The sequence below is a fragment of the Dasypus novemcinctus genome, chromosome 13 (assembly GCF_030445035.2).
Source record: "Dasypus novemcinctus isolate mDasNov1 chromosome 13, mDasNov1.1.hap2, whole genome shotgun sequence".
In the NCBI taxonomy this organism is placed as follows: domain Eukaryota; kingdom Metazoa; phylum Chordata; class Mammalia; order Cingulata; family Dasypodidae; genus Dasypus; species Dasypus novemcinctus.
The window spans coordinates 9,578,433-9,597,889 of NC_080685.1; the positions used below are offsets into that span (position 1 = coordinate 9,578,433).

Here is a 19,457-nt window from a genome sequence, read left to right on the forward strand (position 1 = left end):
CATGAATAAATTGAAACTCCAAGTCCAAGCAAAGCACAATCAAAGAGCTGTACACTGAAATCATTCCCAGAGCTCACAGAGGGTCAATATGTTTGAATTCTGAAGAACCAGAGTGGAGAGCTATCATTTTTCACTTGGGATTGGATAGTCATTGGAGGTCCCAGCAGGGTGGCACACCATAATGGCAGGACTAAATTATCACTAATATATGAGACATTCTAGACTAACGCCAGCAAAGTTTAAAAACAGGGTTTAAGGGCTCAAACTGAACCAAAAGTAATTAAAATTACATGTTTCAACAAAGCCAAACACTCTTAGAGGAATACACAAAGTATAAGCACTCAGCAAAATAACATTTACAGTGCCTAGCATTTAATAAAAGATTAGCAGACCAATCAAGTATCAAGAAAATTGTGATCAACTGCCAGAAGGAAAACAAGTCAATAGAAAAAGACCCAGGGATAACAGAGGTAAAATGGAAAATATGACATTAAATCTAAAGCAGCTATTTTAACTGTGCTCAAATAATAAACTGTGAATATAATGAGAAGAAAAATGGAAAACATTTTTAAAAACCCAAGTGAAATATGTAGAGATGAAAAATATAATACCTGAAATGAAAAATTCACTAGATGTAAATAACATGAGATTAGATATTTTGGAAGAAAAGAACAATGATTTGAAGGCATAATAATAGGATCTATCTCAACTGAAGCACATAGAGAAAAAAAAAGGCTAAAAAAATAATAATAAGCAGAGCCTTGGTTACGTTGGTGCAATAATAAGCAATCTGGAATATGTGTAATTAGTCCCAGAAGAAAATAAGAGAGAGGGAATCAGAAAAAAAAATTTAAGAAATAATAGCCCCAGAGTTTTCCAAATTGATACAAACCATAAATGCACAGATCCAAGAGCTCAATTAACCCAAGTAGGATAAGCACACAAATATATACACACCAATGTACTTCATAATCAAATTCCTAAAGAACAGTGATAAGGACAAATCATTTAAAGCAACCAGGAAGGATGTGTGTGTGTATGTATCCTACTAGGGGCTGGGGAAGAGTAAAAGCAAAGGAATAAAAATAAGAATTATGAAAGTCTGTGGTAGGCAAAATAATTGTCCTTCATACCTAAATCCCCAGAACATGTGACTATGCTATGTTACATGATAAGCAGAAATTGAGGTTACAAATCAGTTGACCTGGATATGGGGAAGTCATTCTGGATTATTAATGTGGGTCCACTGTAATCACAAGGGTCCTTATAAGTGAGAAAGGGAAGCAGGACAGTCAGTGTCAGAATGATACAGTATGAGAGACTCAACTAGCCACTGCTGGCTTTAAACAAGGAAGGCAGCCATGAGCCAAGAAATGTGGGACAATCTCTAAAATCTGGAAAAGGCAAAATATCACTAAGATAGCATTCATTCATTTGAAATGGAGAGAGGGAGTAGTCATACCCCATGCACTTCGACATGCTGTAAATGTATCCCTAGCAAGTACTCCTTATTTCCAGGTAGTGATAGGTAATCAGAGACATTCTACATGGACCACTTCCTCAAGTCTAATGCCCCTAACTGTCCAAATGCCCAAGAACACCTGGTGAGAACATATGTCAAGGAGAAAATGAAAACACTGACAAATTCTAGACATTAACCAGAAAACAGGGTAATTCTTAATGGGTAAATATATTCAGTTATGAGTATTTCCCTCTGAATCAACATTTTGATATTTCCTAAGTAACTATATAAAAAAAGGTTCCTTTGGTTTCATTATACCAGGATTGGTTAAACAAAAATAGTTTTGAAATTCCCAAAGTGTTAATTGTGATTTCAGTTTCTAGATGATTATTCTTTAAAAAAAAAACAAAACCTGGAAAGTATGACATTGGACATTAGGACTGTATTTGTGGTTCTACTTCAAGAAAATAATAATTTGGTTAAGATTCATGTTCATGGCAGAAATATACCCAAGTGCCCAGGATCAAAGAAAGGAAAGCTCAGGCTTAATCTTAAGAAATAGTACATTATCTAGCAGGGAGGAAAGATAGGGAATATTTTAAAAATACATAGTAGATATTCAACATATTTTAAAATATTTAAATACATATTTTAAACTGCATCTATGTCAAATGAGTATTCACATTCTTTTAATAATCACGAAACAGCATAATTCAGTCTTCTCCAGAAGATGAGGGTTTTGACGATGTCCATTCATGACTGGCCTGTAATGGAATGAATGCTACAAGGAGAAAGGAACTAACATAATAAAGGGAGGAGAGGGCTTTGGGCTGGCATAGGGCCAGCGCAAGAGGATTAGAATGATGTGGACACATCTGAGGACACTCACAGACTTGGTATTGATTAGATGAGGGAGGCAGGGTTGGCAGGAGCAGAGGGCAAAGGAGGGCTTGAGCGAAGGCCACCATGTCTTTTGACCCAGCAGTTCAATGTGCAGGAACTGACTGTTTCCCCAGGCATTGTGAGAAATGTATGTAATTTCTTTCTACCATCTTTTTATTTGAAAAATGGTGCTATAAATAAAGATTTATAAGCAGAGAAAGAAGTAAATGAGTTTGGTGCATTTTAACAACAGAATACTCTGAAGTTGTTGCATTTTAACAATGGAATGAATACTCTGAAGTTTTTAGAAAGAATGCACTATTATGAAATAACCTCAAAGATATTTTAATTGAACAAAAAGTCCTCTATTTTCAGCAATACTATGGATTAGATATAAAAAAAGTTTTACAACAAATGGCACAAAGATATTGGGCTAAAATAAATTTTAATACATGGCTGAGTTGGCGAAAAATATAAGGAAAATGCTCTGAGGCCTTAAAACAAACGGAGCAGGAATCCAAAGAGGTATAAGCCAGCACTGCCTTGGGGACACCTCTAAACCCAGGAACCTAGAGCTCTAATTTGAAAGATCATACAGAAAACCTTAAAGGAGCCTAGAATCCACCCAAGGTGGTGAAAAAAGGAACTGAAAAGCATCACCACTCTACAGCATAAATCGCAGAAACATGCCTGCATCACCCATGGCTTTGTGGAGGGAAGCCTTATTATTTAAGACTCCCATAGCCCCACACAGGCAGTCAAAGAGTGTTGGGCCCCAATCCATAATGTATGATCCTAAAATGCAAAGCAAGAATTTATTTTAAAATAGTTCTTGGTTGGTAGTGCCCCAGTCGATTAGCCAAAACAAACATAAAGAGAAAAAGAAAAACATAAAAGAGCCTGAGAGAAAATTTAGATTATAAACAGAAAAACAAAAATTGGACCAACAGCAGAGCTGTCAATGCAATAAGGGAAGTGAGGAGTCAGAGGCCTGCAGACTGCTGAAAGGAATTTGCTCTCGATCCAGAATTTTATAATTAGCAAATCTATCTATCAAAAGCAAAAGAATTTACAATCCAGTAACTTTTAAAGGCTGTACTTAAAAAAGAAGGGAAAAAAAATCTTAGAAGGAAGGCCCGTGGAGGAATGGAGAGCAAAGAAAACTATAAACAACAGATTAAACTTAAACAAAAATAATGACTGTAAGAAGACAATGATAATTCTCATTTGATGAGTTATACAAACATCAGTGGAACTGAAACAATAGAAAAGAATGGCATGTAAGTATAAGTGGGTGAGATTAAAGTATTCTAAGGATTTGGGTTGTTTGGAGGGAAGTAGGAATAGTAACATTAGACTTGGTTAAATAATCAAGTTAAAATATCAAAGGTATGCAAAGTACTAGAAGGGAAAAACCAAATGAGGGGAAAAAATTTTCAATTTGTGGTAGACTGTTTATGAAGATGACCAAAATAATTCCTTCCATATCTGTAATCATGCTCCTGTACGATATGACATTTCCACTGAAACTGAACGAAATAGAACCATATGCATAAACATGGAAGCATCTCAAAAACAATGTTCAGTGGGGAAAAGTCACGAAAGAGTCAGTTCATATATCCGCTTATATAAAATGCACTAACTTGTAAAACCAAACAAATTTATTACAATTAACAGTTCTCTCTGTTAAAGAGAGATTCAGGATGGAGGTCATCTCTGAAGGGGAAAAAGGCATAAGACTGGGGAATATCATTTTGTTAGAATATTTTAGACTTCACTTAGGTTATGAGATATTCTTAAACAAATGCATAATACAATACTATTTATATTATATATACCTAACATATACATGACTCGAATATATCACATATCCTCTGAAGAATAATAAAACATTCTTTATTTTTGTTTATATGAAGATTATAAAATACATACAAGATTTGTTTTATGAATATGTGTACATACATACACCTATACAGATGTATAGAGAGATATTAAGCTTGTATTTATATATCTAACATAAACATAAAACATATAACAGTTAGGTTCTATAATAAAAATGAAAAAGCAAGGGGCAAAGCAGCATGTAGAGTATGTGATCACTTGTAAAAATACATGTAAATACAATGTCTATGCATATATACATATATACACATAAATACATGCTTATATGCACAGATTATCTTGGGAAAGACAGATATGGAACATGAAATTGGTTAGAATAAAGGAAAGTAATAGTAAGACTTACACTGCATTACGTACTATGAATTTCACAATAGATGTATGTATTGTTTAACTATTTCATTCACTTATCTGTTAACAATAATGAGGTCAAAGTTTCTGTCTTGGGCAGTTGCTTGGAGGGGGGCGCTATTCACAATGATAGGGAACACGAGGGGCAGAGTAACTGAGTAGCTTGAGTTGAACTGATAAATTCATTCATTCATTCATTCATGCATTCATCTGTGAAATACGTGTTTATTTGGAGTCTATTACATCTTGAGTGCTGAGGTTACAGCAGAGAGCAAATTCTGGAGATGTTTAGTGTGAGGTGTCAATGGGAATGCCCAAGTAAAAATTTGCAGGAAGCAGTTATTAGGGACTGCCATATGGAATCTATTCCTCCCTCTTGGGAGGCTCTTTGATAATTTCTTACTCACAGTAGATTAATGAATGCCTGGAGCAGCTGGAACTCTAACCCTTAAAGAGAGGTGGCAAGGTAAACAATACTTCTTCAGAAGAATAACTTCAAATTCATGCCTCCCAAGTGCTGAAGGAGGCAGGAAGGGTACAGTGGGTCCAAATGGAGTCATAATTTATCAATATATCAGGGGAAAGCTTTACCTAGCTGATGGGAATAATAATGGCTGCTCCATTTCTTCTAAAGAGTTATGAGACTAAAATCAAGTAAAGTATGAAAGGGTGTTTGTTACTCCTTTAGCAAAACAAAAATAGTATTGATGCTTACTATTATTATTGTTATAACACAAATAAGAGGTAGAAAGCTGTTTGTTTAAAAGACAGGGAACCAGCAAGATGGCGACAGAATAAGGAGCTCCTGCTACAGGGCAGTTGGCAAATATCCAGAGTTCTCTGGAGCTGCTGAAGCACCTGTTCTGGGGCTCCAGGAGGCCAGAAGAGCATCCTACAACATCCTTGAAGGAATGGAAGGAGGAGACTGTCCATCTGCAGAGAAGACTTGTGAGTAGGGTGCTCCATGCCACAGAGGCCAGTGCCTATCCTCAACCGGAGGCACAAGCTGCCAGAAGCTGTTTTGTGGTTGGAATTGGAAGCTCCACTCCCCAAAAGTGGGGGAGGAAGAGACGGTTAGACACCAACTTCAGCTACTGATGAGTAAATTCAGCGGCTAAAGTATAATCCAGTGGGAGGGAGGGGCAACATACGAATATGGGAGAGTGTCAGAAGTTCGTTGAGAACTAAATGTTGAGTAAAACGTATCAAAGTATAAGTAGGAGGGTTACCTGGTTAGGACGCTCAGGGGGTATGGTCTGATGCGTGATGGACTCCGGAGGGAATAGCTGAAGGCTCATTTTGCCAAGGTGGGTTCTACCATTGGGTGGGGTGGACCCATATCCTGGGGAAGACTAATGCCGTTGAATAGAGAGAACTGTATCTCTCATGAGAAAGGACGGCTCCCAGGGTATTAGATTGGCAGGCGTTGTGGGCCCTAAGGGGAGGGGAAAATGGATGTGGAATGGATGGAACAAAGGTAAATAAGGGGGCAAAAGAGGAGTTATGTGAGAGTACACGAGGATGAATATAAAACAGCTAATATTACAACAAAAACATATAGGGGACGACAGACTAATAATGAAAACCATAAGACAAAACATAGGATAACTAAAAAATTTAGAAAACTGTACAGCCTAAAATATGGACCACATAGTAAGCACAAATGTCACCTTGTTTGAAAACTATAGTGTTGGAATCTGTACATCAGTTTCAGGAAATATGATATGAATAAGTTACAAGATTATTGCTGTGCAAGGGAAAAGGTTTTATGGTGGATCTGGGGAAATACTGTATATTGTATATATGAATTTCGGTGATCTAAGACTCTTCTGAAGCTGACATTATATTGGGATTCACTTTACGGGAAGTTTTGGATCACAGAGTGGTTCAACAATGGCAGCGGAGGAATACTGATATGGGTTATTGACAGGATATATATGGTTGACAGGGAGTTATACAGGGCATATGTCCAGGGTATATGGTAATGTCTATATATACTCATAGTGGAAACAAAAACAACAGCTGGGGGGGTACTGGGCTCCTGGCCGGGGGGTGACTGTTGTGGGCCCTGGGAGAGCAGCGGCAATCCTCCAGGTGCAACGGCAAGAACCAGGAAGGAAGGACGGCCCAACAGTGGGCTCGTGATACTAATGGTTACACTTTTGAGCCTATACACCTGCAATAAGAACAAGGCCTAGAGTAGCATTGTGCCTGGGGGTTTCCTCCTGACAGCCTGCATGTTACTCAAATGTGGCCACTCTCACAGCCAAACTCAGCGTGTAGATGCGATGCATTCCCCCCAGCGTGGGACATGACACCCGGGGATGAGCCTCCCTGGCACCGAGGGATCACTACCACATACTACCAGCTGAAGAAGCAACTAGAAAATGACCTTGAATTAAAGATTCAATGCGGAACAGCAGAATATACCTGTCTACATATAATGACATGACTTCGGGAAGCTGTTTGACCTAATGTAAGGGGGAAATGGAAAGGAGAAATGAGATTATAAGGCTGTGAGTCTCTAAAAAAGAGTCTGGAGGTTGTCAGAAGGAATACCCCTATGTACAACTGAACAGAGTCTAAGAGACAGATAAGGTAGATACAACCCCAGGTATTGGTTCTTTTGAGGGATAAAGAGACCCACGGGTTCTATGGTCATGGCAGAAGGGGTTCACTGCCATGACAGATGGCCCTTCTTTGGAGCTGGTGTTTCTGCGTGATGGAATTGGACTCAGAGGGGATCTCTTTTCACAAGACTTGCATGCTACTTTATTGGAATTGTAGTCGGTGCTGGTTTTAAGATATATGTAGGGGATTCGAATCTCTGGACTGATAATATGACACCCAGGCCCAGAGCCTCAACAGACTTCAGCTCCTACACTTTGATTTATTGGACTTACTCCACTCAGCTAACATGGAGTTGAAGAAGGTCAACCACCACAACATGGAGCCTAGAGTGTCTACAACTGGAAGCGGGAGGAGTACATCCAGTACCCATATGGAATCTAAGCCCTCACTTGACATAGATGTGCAATGGTCACAACCAATCCAATGTCCACAGAGAAAATGTGGAATGGGTGTGGGAACGGTAGCCATGGGGGCTGCTGGGTGTGGGGAACAGGAGGAAGAGATGAGATGTGGAGGCGTTTTCGGGACGTGGAGTTGTCCTGGATAGTGCTTCATGGACAATTACGGGACATTATATATCCCCCCAGGGCCCACTAGATGGACCGTGAGAGAGTCTGGGCTATGATGTGGACCATTGACTATGGGGTGCAGTGATGCTCAGAGATGAATTTACCAGGTGCAATGGATGTGTCATGATGATGGGAGAGAGTGTTGCTGTGGGGGGAGTGGGGGGCGGGGGCGGTGGGGTTGAATGGGACCTCATATTTTTCATAATGTAATTAAAAAAAATAAATAAATAAATAATAATAAAAAAAAAATAAAGTATAATCCAGAAAACAGCTAAAGTTTGAGACTGTCCAAGTCAGAAAGAGGCTGGGAGCCACCATCTTAACTCCGCACCTAGCACAAGGGAAAGTGGAGAGGACTGAGATCCCAGTGCTGGTGGGGACCAGCTTCTTTCCATCCAGATCAGATTGCAGTTCCAGCCTAGGCCCCAGTCCCACCTCCAGCAGGGAGGAAGCTGGGAGGACCTGCGCCAGCCTCTCCAGGAAATTACCAGCCAAGCTGCAGAGGCCGGATCATCCTACTCTGGCAGCACGAGCTTTCCCAGGAGCTATTCTGTGGCTGGAGTTGGAAGCTCCATTTCCCAAAAACAGGGAAGGAGGAGACAGTTGGTCACTGATTTTGGCTACTGATTGGCAGACTTGACTGGTTAAGTATAACCCTAGAAATAGCTAGGGTGTGAATCTGCCCAAGTCGGAAAGAGGCCAGTGGCCACCATTTTGACTCTGCCCCCAGTATGAGGGGAAGTCAGGGCCAAAAATCACAGTGATGTTAGAAACCAGTTTCTTTCAACCAGATGGGCCTTCAGCCCTACTTCTGGCAGGGAGGAGGCTGGCGGGCCCTGCACCAGCCTATCCAGGTAACTGCAGGTAACTTTGGCTGGCACAGACGGAATAATCAGAAGTCTACAGGGGCAATTGTGGTCATCTTGGACCCACACTGCATAGATTGCTGCCCACACCTGCAGTTCCATTCCTGCCTCAGGCAGGGGAGAAGGGGTGGGAAGCTTAATCAGTCTCTCTGGGCAACTAGAGTTCTAGGTCTCCATAACTTGAATTATTCTACATAGCTGTGACTCTATCCCTGCCCCCAGCAAAGGAGAAAGTTGGGAGAAGCTTCATCCGTCGCTGGGGCAATGAAGGCAGCTTAAGCCTCTATAGCTGATAGCACCAACTCACTCTTGGCTCCTACTGCGCAACCAGCAAGAGAGATAAGGCAGGAAGCCCTAAACTAAAGAAAAAAAAAACAAAAAAAAACAAAAAAATTTCACCCAGAATACTCTAGTAAGCCAGATGCCAAGACACCAACAAAAAATTACAATCTACATCAAGAAATAGGGAGCTATGGAATAAGATAGGCATCCAGATTACATAAAGGAGTTTAGACAACTAATTATAGATGTTCAAACAACTCTCCTTAATAAATTCAATGAGATGGCTAAAGAGATTAAGGATTTTAAGAAGACACTGGATGAGCACAAAGAAGAATTTGAAAGCATACATAAAAAATAGCAGATCTTATGGGAATGAAAGGTGCAATAAATGAAATTTTAAGAAGCTGGAATCCTATAACAGCAGATTTGAGGAGGCAGAAGAAAGGATTGGTGAACTTGAAAAAATGGTCTCTGAAAGTGAACATGCAAAAGAACAGATGGTGAAAAGCATGGAAAAAATTGAACAAGGTCTCAGGGAACTAAATGACGACAAAAGGTGTGCAAAGATATGTGTCATGGGTGTCCCAGAAGGAGAAGAGAAGGGAAAAGGGGCAGAAGGAATATTTGAAGAAATAATGGTAGAAAATTTCTCATCCTTATTGAAGGACAAAGATATCCATGTCCAAGAAGCAAAAAGTACCCCCATCTGAAAAAATCTGAATAGACCAACTCCAAGACACATACTAATCAGAATGTCAAAGGAAGGTCAAAGAAAAAGAGAGAATTCTGAGAACAGCAAGAGACAAGCAATGCATAACATATAAGGGATACCCAATAAGATTAAATGCTGATTTCTCACTAGAAACCATGGAGGCAAGAAGACAGTGGTCTAATATATTTAAGATATTACAAGAGAAAAACTTCCAGCCAAGAATCTTATATCCAGCAAAACTGTCTTTCAAAAATGAGGGCAAGATTAGAATATTAACAGACAAACAGAAACTGAGAGAATTTCTAAGCAAAGAGACCTTCAGGAAATTCTAAAGGAATTTCAAGAAATTCTAAAGGGTGTGCTAGAGTCTGAAAAGAAAAGACAGGAGAGAGAGGCCTAGAAGAGAGTCTAGAAATGAAGATTATACCAATAAAAGTAACTAAATGTGTCAAAAGAGTGGTGAAAATAAAATATGACAGATAAAACTCAAATTGTCAGGAATAAACTTAACCAATGATGTAAAGCACTTGTATTCAGAAAACTGCAACTAAATGTTTAAATAAATAAAAAAAGGCCTAATTAGCCTAAATAAAAGCAAGAACCATAGGAGTGAATGGTAACAAATAGCAATTAACAGCTATTTTATAGATGGGGATATGACTGAAAATGGTAGTCTAGGTATGTCAATGCCAATTGACAGAATGCTAGAGAATAATCTAGGAACTGAATAGCACAGTAAACCAAGGGGTGGATGGGAATTGTGGTTGATGGAACAGATGCAAGAGTGTCCTTTGTGAGCTAGAGCAAATGTACACCACTACTGGAGGGTGTTGGGAATGTGAAGAAGCGTGCGAACAATACAATTGGTGTGACCTATGGACTGTGGTTAGCAGTAATAATATAATATTCTTGCATCTATGCCAAAGAAGTACTGTGTTGATAATGGGGCAGTATGGAAAATGTGAGCCAAATGGACACGATGGACGTGGTATCAATCAGATGATATCATCTTATCTGTAACAAATGTTCCACCACAGTGTGGTGTGTTGATAGAGGGGTGTTGTTTGGGAATTCTGCACATGTGCATGATTCTTTTATAAGTTTACAAACTTCTGTCATAAAAAATATATTTAAAAAATAATAGGGTGGGTTGGGGGAAAATACACACCAAATGTAAGATAAGCGCTATGATTAGCAGTAAGATTTTGACAATATTCTTTCATAATTTGTAACAAACATCTCACGACAATGCAAGGTGTTCATGGAGGATTGATGTATGGGACCCCTGTATGATGTTATGCATGTTTGTTTGTAAGGTCACTACTTTTACTCTACATTTATTGTTTATGTATGTTCATATATAAATGATATAAAGATAATAATAATAATAGGGTGAGTTAGGGGAAAAATAATTTGGTTAATAGTAATATTTTGACAATGCTCTAATAATTTGTTAAAAAGGTTTAACAACAATGTAAGGTATTGGTGGTAGGGTGAGTTATGAGAGTTGGGTATGATGTTATATACGTTTGTTTTGTAAGTTCACAATTATTACTAAACATTTATTGTTTATGTATGTTTATGTATCAGTAATGTATTTCAATAAATTTTTTTAAAGTGAAAAAAGACAGGCTACTTTTTCTATTTTAAATGGTCAATGAAAGATTACTTACTTCAGGAAATCAAATTCATCTTTCTTTTTATTACTGAAAAAAAGTTCTTATACGATATTTTCAGAAAAAGAAATAAAAGCGGTATCAAACATGCTCACCCTGAATATGGAAGGCTGCAGACAGGGCACCATGCTCACCATTTCCAACAGAAGAGAATCACTCCTGATAGGCCTCTCCCTCTTTGGCTTTTGCCATCACTTCATTCTCAAGCATAGTCTTGCCAATACTAAAGGTGATATATTTAGAACTGAGGTTTCAACGCCCTTTTAATTATAAGCATTCGGTTACAGATTTATTCATTTTCATTTCTGTTCTGGTACTCTAGCTCAGCTACAATTTGCCATGTTTACTTTAAGGAAGAAATATTTGGGAAAAGAGTAGTGGTGGTATGGAAAGCAAGGCTAATGAAAATTTCCATTAGCTATTTTTGATTTATGGAATCACAAGAAGGAACTTCATTTAATAGCATGGAAAGAAATGCATCTTTTTAAAATTTATTTGCCATGCACCCCCCCCCCCAAAACTATTGAAAATACACATTTTAAATATACACTTGGCAATACATATCATGAATAAAATGGCTATGGAGCTTAACAAAAGAGAACCAGGCTCCTATTTCTTTCCCAGTAACCACAAAGAAGATATACACATCAAGGTAATTCACTACAACTATAGTTCCTTACAGCTCTACAATAATGTGGTTTTCTGTATGCACACTTTGTCCAAAATACAACTTGGGTTCAAAGAGGAGGAGAGAATAAAAAAGGAAAAGATTCCTTAGTGAGGTCCCTTGCCTTATCTTTCTTATCACATTTTCTACTTCTAAAAACACAAAAGGCACAAAATAAAATGGAACAAAAACTGCAAATAAGTGCTGAATAACTCTCTGTAGGTTAACAATTAGCTTTCTTCATAATATATGCACAAAAATAAAATCATCACATTTGTTGCTAGAATTGTAACTTTGATTAAGCAGTTAAATCAGTTATATTATTAGCTACAGCTGTCGCACAACAGCTTTTCAAATTGTTGCAGAGTTGTGCCCTTCTTTCTCATTGACCTTAAAGTAACAGAAAATTTGTTTCTGCCATTGCCAATTGAAGAAAAATGTTTCACCCAGGTTATCAATGGCCTCCAACTTGATATTTACAATCCTAGATGTTTTTCAGTTTTCATTTACTCAGCCCATTTGAAGACTTATACTAAGAGAGGATGTTAGATAAAGACAGAAGTTTAAGATGAAGAGCACATGTGGAGGGATCTGCCTTTTGGGAGCATGGTTTTCTGTCCCTTGAAATGGGAGGTACGGCAGAAAAGATGAGCTCAGATGCTGCTGAGGGGTCCATGAGTCTATGGGTGGGTATGCAAGCTTCTGAGTCACAGCATCTGTCTTCTCACTGTAGTAGGAGATGAGCCAAGTCAGGGATAACGAGAACAAGAGGACTGTGGGGGCTCTGAGAAGAGAAGACAGGAGCCATCTGAAGAAAATGAGAACGTTAAATCTGCAGGAGAAACTTTATAGACCTCCAATGGGAGGAAGTGAGGCCAGTCAGGGTAGTTGTGAGATTTCCTTTCCAGCTCCCCACCCCCATCCCATGCTCTGATTCAAATATGGGGCAAGCAGAGAGGGGGACTCCAAGAGGGCTAGGCTTTTGTCTCGGGAGGCAAAGGAGGGTACACTGTGTGCTGAGAGTTATAGGCATACTTGTACAGCGAGAAGCAAAACAGAGGTGCCCTCACCACGAAGCTTATGTTGTTGGGGGACAAATGGATAACATAACTTCAGACAGTGATAAGCATTATAAAAAATATGAATCTGGGTAGAGGTAAGAAAATTATTTGAGTGAATATATTCTGACGTCTCCTAAGGAGGGTACAGAGCTAGCACCATCCTAGATGCACAGGAAATAACTTAATTCATTAAAAAACAAATGTCCTGTGGCTAAAGCATCTAAATGTGGCTATTTTAAAAGTAAGGGAAGTGCCCAAGGAGGGAGCATCACTTGAGCAGAGACCACACAATAGCTGCTAGGGTAGAACGGGAAGCTGGTGGGTGGGTCAGTGAATTGCAGGGTACGATTGTTAGAGTGTGGTCCACAGGGCACGTGACAGCTGAAATCCAAGGATAACAGATGTTTCTAGTAGATGGTGGGAGTGAAAGCAACAAAACTGTTTGGCCAGTATTTGATATAATCTCCATTTGTTTGAGAGAGGTTTTGAAATTTGAGAGTGGGGTCACATTTAAAAAAGACTTTGGATATATGAACAAGAATATACCTATGTAACTTAGACTGAGCTCAGAGTTTGAGGTAAGAATACTATTAAGAAAAAAACTAATCATAAGCAAAGATTTGATATATATCATTTGTACTAAGATGGTATACATTTTCTTTAATTTATAAGTTTAACTTTAGAATTTTACCTTGGTAACGAGAAGAAATACAGGGCAAAAGAAACTTGATTACATTCTGAAAAATCTATTGTAAAGTAACATATTTCAAAATCCATTGTATTCACTATATATATCAGGTTTGAGAGTGACAATATTTAAAGATGAACTTTTATTTTCTTCCACATTTTGACAAGCTTTTGATGTGCATTAGTTTTGCAAAGAATTTGCTGTTGTTTTTATGTTGTTACTAGCATTCTTCAAGAAAATGTAGAATGCAATATCCATTAAGACATGCTTGTTTTCTTATTCACTGCTGCAAAATCAATTCCCAAAAGAGTGCACTGGCCTACAGGAGGCATTCAAAAAGTTATTTAATGAGCAAATAATCATAGAACACTTGAACAGGACCACAGAAGAAATAAAGAAGTAACTGAATGTGCCAGAAGAGGAGCCACAAAGAAAGATTCATATTACTAGGCTCATTCAACCTAGTGGCATAAAGGTGAGGCATTTCATACCCATAAGAATATGTAGGTTATTACTCTCAAAACACTGAAATAGATGTCTTCATTTAATATGAAGTAGTACAGGAATATTATTATCAGAATTTCATACTAAGAGGGTTAAAAGATCTTCCTGGGAACACTGTTAACATCTAAAGAGAAATTTATCTGTTTAGTATGATTGGGGCAATCCTGTCTTCCTTAAGAATGAATTACTAGAAAACTCCTAAAGGTCTCTACCTACCCTTTGAATCATCATAAAAAATTAACAAAGATATCAGATACAGCTGATCCTGGGTGGTTTATAAGCACGATTCCTAAATTCCAACCGGTCACAAACATAATTTCTCTCTTTGTTCAAAATAATGAAAGAGACGGTTGTTTAAAAATCTGAATGCCTCATCTACAAAATACAGATTCAAAATATTATATAAGAAATCACATAAAATGTAAGCAACAATATATTTGTTTACATTTTAAGGGTGAAATCCAGCAAACTGCTTCTTTTGTGAATGAGTCAAAGAATTAAGGACTCCTTTCTTTCCATAAGCAAAAAAGAACATTCTATGCTTTTACCTGTATAGTTTTCTAAAGGTCCATATTCTTGATCTGGATGAAAAAAGCAAGGCATCTTTATTCACCACTACACTGGGTCAAGCTTACAGGGCTCTCCAGTATGGAACTACAGGACAAAGGACTTTAGCAAAAGGACTATTTGGGCATCAATGAGCACATGTGCCAAACACTCTGTGTCATAAGGCCCTGGGATTTGAAAATAACAACCACTTTGATTTATGAATTTGACCAAAATTTCTGTTTTAATCTTCCTGAATTTCTTAAATGATTAAATAGTATTTTCCTTTCTAAAAGAAGCTGAACTTTCCCAGAGCACGGGATGATATAAATCTGATATTCAGAAGACACCTAAGTTTCCAAAGTTGAATTTTTTTGAGTAGTAAAAGCTTTGGTACAATGTTTCAGTGATTTCAAGCATATCTCAGAAATGTAGGAAGAGTCAATGAGGTAATATTTATAAAGTCTTTAAGCTCCCTGGAAGAAAGGTATATCCAAAAGTATCAATGTATCCTACTAAAAATATAGCAAATAATGGTTTGAAGATCTGGAAAACATCAATCACTTTGTTCTTTCAGCACAATGTTTTGACAAACCAAATAAATACCATATTGAACTGAGCTCACATAGTTAAAACAAAAATATATTTAATTGCCCATTGCAAAAAGTATAAAGTTTTAATGTCATTATAAATATGAACGATTTTAACAAACAATTGTATTTACTGTCATGCAAAAGGAAAACCAATATTAATGAGCATTCTATACAATACAGGCTAAATATTTAGCAAATTGCTGTTCTCTCACAACTGTGTGACTCATGATTGAACTTAATCTGTTTTCCTGTAATGTCAAAATAATCTCTTTTCAGGCAGTGTGTACAAAAAAACTGCCTCAACCTTTCTGGAGGGAGGAAAATACAACACATCTCTTTAGAATTTACCTTGAATAATAAATTGTTCCATGTTTTCTTTGAAAGGTTGGATGTGCTCTTTTGAGGACACCTGGTACACTTTCCCTGCTTCAACTTCACACGCTGAAATTAAAGAAGACAGTGTTAAAACATCACGCTTGCTAATGGGGAATTAAAGCAGTCTTTAAACAAAAACAAACCATATAGCTGTCAGACAATCCTGTTAACCACGCTAACCAACATATGTTTTACACATATTTTGGAAACATCCAAATACTGACATGAGGAGCCTGAGATCAAGGCTTCATTTGGGGGATGTGATAAAGAAATGCTAAAGGATCTTAAGAATTGTAATCTTGGGCAAGTTACTTACCCTCAGTTATTTCGTCTGTAGAAAAAGCCTATCTCGGTGCTCTTATAAAGATCAAATCAATTAAGAGATTTAAAGTGTTACAGAGTGCTTACTATGTGCCAGGCACTATACTAAGTATTTCCTACTATTACTATCATAATCATCATCAACTGACTTTTTTTTTAAAGATTTATTTTTTATTTATTTCTCTCCCCTTCCCCCCCGCCACCCCCCCCCCCGTTGTCTGCTCTTGTGTCCATTCACCGTGTATTCTTCTGTGACTGCTTCTACCCTTATCAGCAGTACAGGAATCTGTGTTTCTTTTTGTTGCGTCATCTTGTTGCGTCAGCTCTCCACATGTGTGGTGCCACTCCTGGGCAGGCTGCACTTTCTTTCGTGTTGGGTGGCTCTCCTTACCAGGCGCACTCCTTGCATGTGGGGCTCCCTGCATGGGGGACACCCCTGCGTGGCACGGCACTCCTTGCACACATCAGCACTGTGCATGGGCCAGCTCCACACGGGTCAAGGAGGCCTGGGGTTTGAACCACAGACCTCCCATGTGGTAGGCGGACGCCCTATCCATTGGGCCAAGTCCACTTCCCCAACTGACTTCTAACACTACCTTATTCCCAATTAAAGTCCAAATTTCTGAAAAATAAATAAGAGTAGTGGTAGTAATATTAGTGTTAGCAACAAATAATTATGGAGCATCAATTACATGCCAGGTGCTTTTAACCTACTATTTACTTAATCTTTAGAGTAAGATGGTAAGTAGACATTATAACACCCATTTTACAACTGAGAAAATTAAGGTTCAGAGAGGGTGCTAATTTGCTTAAGGGTCTGCAGATGATAAGTAGCAGATCAGTAACTGAAATCATGGTCCGATTCCAAAGTTTGTACTCTCTCCACGATAACCTGTGGTATCACACAAGTCCTAAGGAGTCTATATATTCAACTTTGGGTCCATTAGGAAGCATTTCTAAGAAAAACTCTAAAAAAATTTTGCCATTGTGGTGATAGCAAGAAACATGAGCCCAAAAGAAAATAATTCAAAATTGAAAAAGGTGTAGAAGACAACACTTAGGACACACAAATGACTGACTTGGGAAAACATAATCTTGCTGCAGTTCCTAAAGTAAGGTTGCCAATCCTCCAAGGGGACTTTGAAACTTTACTCCTTAGATATTTTTTTTCTCTTATAAAATCATTCCCCTTTGTCTTCCGCCGCTCATTAGCTGCCTAAGCAGGAAAACGCAGGAGGACGGTTTTGGGAGCTCACATTCCCCGCATCAGGCACAAAAGACAACTAGGCTTAGTAAAACATAAGCCGCACATCCTGGTTCTCTCTGCCGCCTGCCCCTTTGCTCTTCACTCTGCCAGGGCAACCTCGCTGGTTGGCTGCCGGTGACTCCCTAACCCACATCTTGGGCCCAGTATCTCATAGTTTGGACCCGCAGATTTAAACTTTCAGAGACATCAGACACTCAGTATGTTTAATACAGAACTTATTCCAGCCTTCTCCAAACCTCCTGCCTCCCCACTGCCCCTCAGTTAGTGGTACTGCCATTCAGCCTAAATAACTCAGGCCCAGACACGACAGTGGTTCTTGACTCTCTTTCCTTATACCAACATCCTGCTCAGTTTATATTCTAAACACAGCTTGAGTCCACCGTACTCTCCATGTCTTCTCTCTTCTGGTAATGGCCTTAGAATTCTCACATGGGCTACTTTAAAAACCTCTTAATTGGGCTACAAAGTTCTCTCCTCAGAGCTATTGAAGCCATCCAAAAGACACCTGGCTAATTACTTAAAATGGTCAGTGACTACTGTCTGCACACCCTCAATACAGGAACAATTTCAAAATTTATAATATGAAATACAGCACTTTCCATAACCTAGGCCTCGCCAAACTTTAAAATAATCTTGCTCTCCTCCTTACCCTCCCCAGTGACATTTTTTGAAAACTCAATGCAAATTCTAGTCTCCATACCTTTGCTCAAATGCTCATATTGTCTTCTTTGCTTAAAATGCTTCTCTCCCTTCGTCAGCCCTTAGCTTATTCATTCCCACTAATACATGATGACTTAGCTCAGGTGTAACTGCCCCAATAAAGCATTCCCTGACGATCCTCCATTCCCTGCTTTCCTCCATTCCCCACCACCTGTTTCCAGCAAGGAGGGGGCCCCTCTCCTCTGTAATCCCAGCTTACACACCCAAATTTAAAGCTATTATATATGGAGTACTTTTTTTGTGCTGGGGACTGTTCAAGGCATTTTACATGCGTTAACCAATTCAGTCTTCATAAAGACCTTTGATATACATTAATATCCATATTCTACATCACAGAAAAATGAGATCCAAAGAGATTGCTCAAGTCCACATTTATAAAATTTTATAAAATGAGGAGATTCAATATCAACTACCACACTGTACTAAGTTTATTGTTAAATGCTTATTTCCTGCCCCACTAGACTGTAAGTTATTTGAGGAGGTGAAATCTCTTTTACCCATTTGTATTTCTGGTGCCTAACACAAAGCAAATTATGGTTGGATAGGTCTGTGGCTAGATCAGTCACTACTTAAAGTGGGAAAAATATTTTAGGTTTTAGAATTTAACGGACATGGTTTAAATTCCAGTTAAGTAATCATTGAATGAGTCTTGTGATTTGGGATAAATTACCTCATGTCTTTGGAGCTTAGTGTCATCATCAGAAAGTAGATTTAATAAAGTTAATAAGAACATTAGTGTGACAATTAGCTAAAATGTGTGCAAAATGTCTAAAATTGAATTTAGGATGTATAAGTAGGCACACAAAAACTAGTAGCTATTGTTGCTTTTATTTTCATACAATGAAGTGTAGTTTAGCCTAGAGAAGTCGGCAGGGCACTATTATAGCTGCTTTCAGAAAGCCTATGGTGGCCTGAGGATGACAGTGCATAGACTTCCTCTATGTTGTCTCCAAAAGGGAGGAAGCTGAATGAGCAGAAATTGGAGAGACTTCAGTTCTATGAAACGTGGATGACTAATGTTTAGGGAAATCCTACAGTTAAATCATGTGCCTAGTGAGGTGGTGAGGAAGGTGAGCCAGGGAAACGAAGAGAAGATGAGCTGCAACATGGCTGACAGACAACATGGCCGGAAGACCACTCTGAGACCTTGAGTTTAACCTTGAGGCCCTAGTATCTCTTTCCAGGACTTCCCCTTGGCCCCTGATATTCCAAACAGGTCTCACCAATGGCCCCACCATTGGTGGGGTAACCAGTAACAGCTGGGGCCCCTCCCCTTAGCATTAGCAAGGGGAGGAATAATTAATAGTTTAAAAGGTGACCTCACAGGCCAAAGCCCACTCTCTGCCTAGAGGAGCCTACACTGAACCTCGATGCATATTTCCATC

The 19,457-nt window shown here is 38.7% G+C and overlaps 1 protein-coding gene across 1 annotated transcript in view; it reads right to left on the reverse strand.

Moving 5' to 3' along the window:
* The window catches only part of FMN2 (formin 2), a 399,341-nt gene that overhangs the window by 92,537 nt on the left and 287,347 nt on the right, over positions 1 to 19,457 (reverse strand). Inside the window, 1 exon segment of the mRNA XM_058309485.2 lies at positions 15,738 to 15,830. Coding sequence (XP_058165468.1) covers positions 15,738 to 15,830 — 93 coding nt within the window.